The 5,505-nt window shown below is 61.3% G+C and overlaps 1 protein-coding gene across 1 annotated transcript; it reads left to right on the top strand.

Moving 5' to 3' along the window:
* The first annotated feature begins 25 nt into the window (after positions 1-25).
* SFXN3 (sideroflexin 3) lies at positions 26-4,267 on the top strand. Its single transcript, XM_014957875.1, has 10 exons — positions 26-189; positions 438-608; positions 781-879; positions 1,150-1,225; positions 1,656-1,741; positions 2,145-2,272; positions 2,393-2,442; positions 2,583-2,632; positions 3,796-3,843; positions 4,171-4,267. Exons 1-10 carry the CDS (start codon positions 26-28, stop codon positions 4,265-4,267), a joined length of 969 nt encoding a protein of 322 aa, XP_014813361.1.
* The last annotated feature ends 1,238 nt before the right edge of the window (positions 4,268-5,505 follow it).

Raw genomic sequence — 5,505 nt, 5'->3', positions numbered from 1 at the left:
CCCCCCCCCACGCCCCCCCCAGAAGATGCCACCGTCCCTGCCTTCCACCATCAACATCCGAGAGCCCCGCTGGGACCAGAGCACCTTCCAGGGCAGGGCCAAGCACTTCTTCATGGTGACCGACCCCCGAAACCTGCTGCTTTCGGGGGCCACGCTGGAGGAGGCTCGCCGGGTGGTGGAGGACTACAGGTACTGGGATTGGGGGGGGGGGGGTTTGGGGGGAGGAATGTACCCCCAGCACCGCTCCTGAGCAGGATACGGCCTCGGGGCCATCCCCAGGAGTGGGAATGGGGAGCGGTGCTGGCCCCACCCCGGCCAAAGCCAGTCCCCCAAATTGCCTGGTTGGTCCCCGAGGCTGCCTCACCGTGTCCCTCAGCTGGTCCCTGGGGCTGGGGACCGGGCAGGGTCACCCAACGGGTGCTCCCCTTACTTGGCAGGGCGGGCACGGTACCCCCGGGGCTGACGGAGGACCAGCTTTGGAGGGCAAAGTACATCTACGACTCTGCTTTCCACCCCGACACGGGCGAGAAGATGCTCCTCATAGGGCGCATGTCCGCCCAGGTGCCCATGAACATGACCATCACTGGGTGCATGTTGACCTTCTACAGGTACCTGGCCCCTCCTCACCCAAGGGTGCCCAAGGGGGAACCACCACCCCCAGGCACCCTCCTGGGCCGTGGGGTGAGGAGGGGATGCATACCTACTCCCTGCAAGGCACCCGTGCCATAGGAGCATGGGTGGCATCCCTCAGTGTCACCAGCACCCTCCTCTCCCTGGTAGGACCACGCCGGCTGTGCTGTTCTGGCAGTGGGTCAACCAGTCCTTCAACGCCATCGTTAACTACACCAACCGTAGCGGGGATGCGCCCCTCACCCCCAGGTAAGCATCCTTCTGACCAGGGCACCCCAAAATTCAGGGGGGGGGAGTGCCTTGAATAGCTTCTTGAATAGCGGGAGGGTTGTGAGGTGGGATGATGAGGACCTGGCGCAGCCAGAGGTGGACACCAGTGGGGCTGTTACGGTTGATGGTAGAGCTGGGAGAGGAACCTAGGTGTCCTGATGCTATTGATGGGCCTGCTGTCCCCTTCTTTTGAGGGGGTGGTGGGATGGGGGGACCCTGACTCATCGGTGTCACCTCCTGCTCTTGCAGCCAGCTGGGGACAGCCTACGTGAGCGCAACCACAGGGGCAGTTGTCACAGCGCTGGGGCTCAAATCGCTCACCAAGGTAAGGTGGCCCCATGGCCATCACTGGTCTCCCTGGTGCTCCCCATCACCTCAGGCAGGGGAGAAAATGGAAGAATGAGGTTGCCTGTAGTGGGGTGTGGGGTGGGAGAGGAGGGGGGGCGCACACAAAGCAGCCCCTCTTCGCAGGGATGGCTCTGGAGATGGCCTGTCCCTCCATCCCCCCTCCATCCCCAGCTGGATCTCACCAGGCTTCTCTCACCCAGGACTGAGAGGGGACATGGGACCCCCTGACCCCCTGGGGGGTGAAGCTTTCACCGGCTGGGAGTCGCAGGGGAGGAGGGAATGGTTTTCCTCGGTGGGGCTGGGGACACTCCAAGGTCTTGCAAGGGTGGAGCGGTGGCAGACCCAGGGACAGCCAGCTCTGCCCCCAGACCCTCTTGCATGATGTGCCTCCCTGCTTGCCCCCGCAGCACTTACCAGCCCTCATCGGCCGGTACGTGCCCTTTGCGGCCGTGGCTGCTGCCAACTGCATCAACATCCCGCTGATGAGGCAGAGGTGAGTGGCCGGGCTGGGACGAGGCTCTGGGGGTTCACCTGGTGGGGGACGGGGAGGAGCAGTGCCCTGGGCTCGCAGGGGACTTCTTTCCCCCCCCTGCTGGCACCCCCTTACCCTGAGGGGTTGGTTTGAGGGTACAATGGGGGTGCCCATTGCATCCCAAGGTGTTAATGCCAGCTGTGAATTCCCCATCCCTGTCCAGCCTTGCTGAGGACCCACTAAGTATGAATGTGGGTCCAGCTGAGACCTCCTCCCCCATTTATTATGCAGGCGGTGGATGGGGAATAGAGGAGGACACCAGCCTCCCTTGGAGACATGCCCCTGTGTGGTGTCCCTGCCCTCTCCCTTCTTTCCCCCACCTGTGTGCCCTGAAGGCCCCTCTCACCCCCAAATCTCCCCTCAGAGAGCTCAAGCTGGGGATCCCCATCACGGATGAGAACGGGAATCGCCTGGGTGAGTCCACGGCTGCAGCCCAGAAGGCCATTTTCCAGGTGGTCGTGTCCCGCATTGGCATGGCAGCCCCGGCCATGGGTGAGTGTCCCCTCTTCCACCCATGTCCGAGCCAGTCCCTGGCCGTGTGGGACAGGGTCCCACAGCTGGTGGGGGTGCTGGGGAGCACTGGGAGCTCATCTCCTTCCCCTCTGCCCCCAGCCATCCCCCCGGTGATCATGAACGCCCTGGAGAAGAGAGCTTTCCTGAAGGTACTGCTAGTCCCGGGAGGGGTGGGTGGGCATGGGGGACACCCCTGTAGCTTGTCACAGTGCTGACACCCTGTTGGGGAGCAGACACCTTCCTGCCCTGTCCCCCCCCACTGACTGCAGCCTCTCCCTGTCCCCGGCAGCGCTACCCGTACCTGAATGCTCCTCTGCAGGTCGGCCTGGTGGGACTCTGGTAAGTCATCCTCTGCTGATGGGCATTGCCACCACAGGTCCTGGGTACGGGGGGCAGTGCTGCTGGGGGGTCTGCCTGGTAGGGGATGTAGGAGCCACCCCAGAGCTCCTTGGGGGGCAGACGGAGCTTGGCCAGGCTGTTGCCCACCCACGCAGTTGGGACAGGGTGCCACATCCTGGCTGGAGAGCTGCCTGGCAGAAAAGGACCTGGGGGTGTTGGTCGACTGTCGGCTGAACAGGAGCCAGCAGTGTGCCCAGGTGGCCAAGGAGGCCACCAGCATCCTGGCCTGTGTCAGGAACAGCGTGGGGAGTGGGACTCAGGAGGTGATTGTCCCCCTGTCCTGGGCACTGGTGAGGCCTCACCTTGAGTACTGTGTCCAGTTTTGGGCCCCCTACCACAAAAAAGACATCGAGGTGCTGGAGCGTGTCCAGAGAAGGGCAACAAAGATGGTGAGGGGTCTGGAGAAGAAGTCTTATGAGGAGAGGCTGAGGGAACTGGGGTTATTCAGCCTGGAGAAGAGGACACTGAGGGGAGACCTTATTGCTCTCTACAACTCCCTGAAAGGAGGGTGTAGAGAGGTGGGGGTCGGTCTCTGCTCCCAAGTCACAGGCGACAGGACGAGAGGAAATGGCCTCAAGTTGCGCCAGGGGAGGTTCAGGCTGGATATTAGGAAAAATTTTTTCACTGAAAGGGTTCTCAGGCATTGGAATGGGCTGCCCAGGGAGGGGGTTGAGGCCCCATCCCTGGAGGTGTTCAAAAGACGGGTTGATGTAGTGCTGGGAGGTCTGGGTTAGTGATGGTGATGCTTTTTGTTTGTTGTGCGGGTGTCTATTTTTGTCAAAGTTAGGTTGACGGTTGGACAAGATGATCTTTAAGGTCCCTTCCAACCTAGAAGATTCTGTGATTCTGTGATCCCAGAACCAGGAGCTGGTTTGCTCCATCTCCACATCTCTCAAGCCTTCTGTGGGCTCCCGTTCAGCATTGCTCTTCCCCCACCCTGATGGGGACAGGCTTTGCCCCACTTCAGGAACCCAAATGCAGGGTCTGGAGCTTGGAGAGGACACCTCCTTACCCCTTCCCTGGCTGAGCACCCTGCGTGGCTCTGGGCTGCCTCCTTGCAGCTCCTCAGCCCACCTTCTCCTCTCCATGTCCTTTCCTTGCAGCTTGGTGTTCGCCACCCCGCTCTGCTGCGCCCTTTTCCCACAGAAAAGGTAAGGGTGGGCGCTTTGCCCACGTTTCACCCCATGGGGCAGGACATGGGGTGCAGATATGTGGGGTGTTTGTGTGTGTGTGTGTGCATGAGGCTCCTTGTGCTCTCCCATTCCCAAGAGATGATTCTGCTCCTTCTGAGCAGTCCGAGGCTTGAAAACGTGTGTGCACACACGCGTGTCCCATGCAGTACAGCCCCGGGGGTCTGTGTGGGGCCCTGGGGACAACATCCCCATGGGGTGCAGGTGGGGAAGGGGGTGGCAGAGGGAGGTTTGCCAAGCCTGAGGCTGGTAGGACCCCTCCATCCCCCGTCTCCGTGTCCTCTCCAGCTCAATGCCCGTCACCCGCCTGGAGCCTGAGGTCCAAGCCCGCATCCGGGAGAAAGACCCCCAGCTGGAGACCGTCTACTTCAACAAAGGGCTCTGAATGGGACGGGGGGGTCCTGGGGGTGGCCGAGATGCGTGCTGCAGAGCCCCCCCCGGGGACAGCACATCGCTGAGCTTCGCCCCATGGATCCCTTGTTGGGGGGGGGCACTGCTTTCCCTTGGCCATCGCGTGTCTGTAGGTCCCAGGTGCTTGGCCCCACTTCCTGGGGTGCCCCTCAGCCCTGCAGTGCAGCACTGACCCCCGTCCACGCGTTTTGGGGACCTCCTGGCTGGTACACACCCCCCCATGGTGTGTGTCGGGGGACCTTGCCGAGCGGGGATGCGGGGTGGGGAAGAAAAGGGGTGCTCCCCCAGCTTTAGGAGGCAGCGGACAATCGCAGCCCTTGGAGGGTTGGACCCCCCTCTGTGGGCACCCCCAGTTTCCCCAGCAGCCCTGGTGGGGATGGCAGAGCAGCTTTTGGGGAGGAAAACTCCCCCTTACCCAAAATAGCCATGGGTGAGTGATTTCAAGCGCACATAGCGGCTTGAATCCAGGGGGGGGGACACGTCTCAGCGCTGTCAGCTCACCCTGGGCGGCTCCAGGGATTTAATCTGGCTTTTTCCATCCCCAGAGCAAATGGCACATTTTAATCCCGGCAGAGAGTCCGCCTTTTTTATTCTCATTTTAATGCCATCTCTCTTCAGGGCTGGGCTACCCCCAGGGAGACTTTACCCCCTCCTGGAGTGCTTGCTTTCAGGTGGACCTTCATCAAATAGCTTTAAGTTCACTGTGGTGGTTTCCTCTATAGTTATTTTTTTGATATACGTACAATGTACCGATATATACCAAATAATAAAGTTGTTTATTATTATAATCAGGTTGTTTCTATGAAATGGAGAGCAGGGAGAAGCATGCCGTTCACCAGTTTGTGGGCGGTGGGAAGGGGCTGGGGATGGCGGTGGGATGGATGGACAGGTTGGCTGCTGGGGGGCTCCTGTGTCCCCCCGAGGCCAGGCTCTGCTCCCGTTTTTCCATCCCGCTGCCCTGGCCGAGGCTCTGGCTGGCTCGGCGTGTGGTTAAGCTCAATCCAGCTGTCAGAAGGGCTTTTTTTAGCCCAGGCGGCTTTGCACCTCGCTGCCGGGCAGAGGGCTCTGCTAAGCTGCTGCCCTGGATGCTGCTGGTTTGGAGAAGCCAGAGTGTGCCCCCCCCGCCTCCACCACCACCCCCCCGGGGCTCTGCCCACTCTCCCACCCCCTCTGGCAGCCCGCTGACAGGACGCTCTGCTTCCATCCCTGCTC

This window comes from Calidris pugnax, unplaced genomic scaffold (assembly GCF_001431845.1).
Source record: "Calidris pugnax isolate Ruff unplaced genomic scaffold, ASM143184v1 scaffold4, whole genome shotgun sequence".
Classification (NCBI taxonomy): Eukaryota; Metazoa; Chordata; class Aves; order Charadriiformes; family Scolopacidae; genus Calidris; species Calidris pugnax.
The sequence above is the reverse complement of the archived record's forward strand: the minus strand, read 5'-3'. Positions and strand labels throughout refer to the sequence as shown.

Coding starts and splice junctions, on each gene's coding strand:
- SFXN3 (XM_014957875.1), top strand. CDS start 26: ATGCCACCGTCCCTGCCTTCCACCATCAACATCCGAGAGCCCCGCTGG. Junction 2,273..2,392: donor CATGGCAGCCCCGGCCATGG/GTGAGTGTCCCC, acceptor CTCTGCCCCCAG/CCATCCCCCCGGTGATCATG. Junction 2,443..2,582: donor AGAAGAGAGCTTTCCTGAAG/GTACTGCTAGTC, acceptor TGTCCCCGGCAG/CGCTACCCGTACCTGAATGC.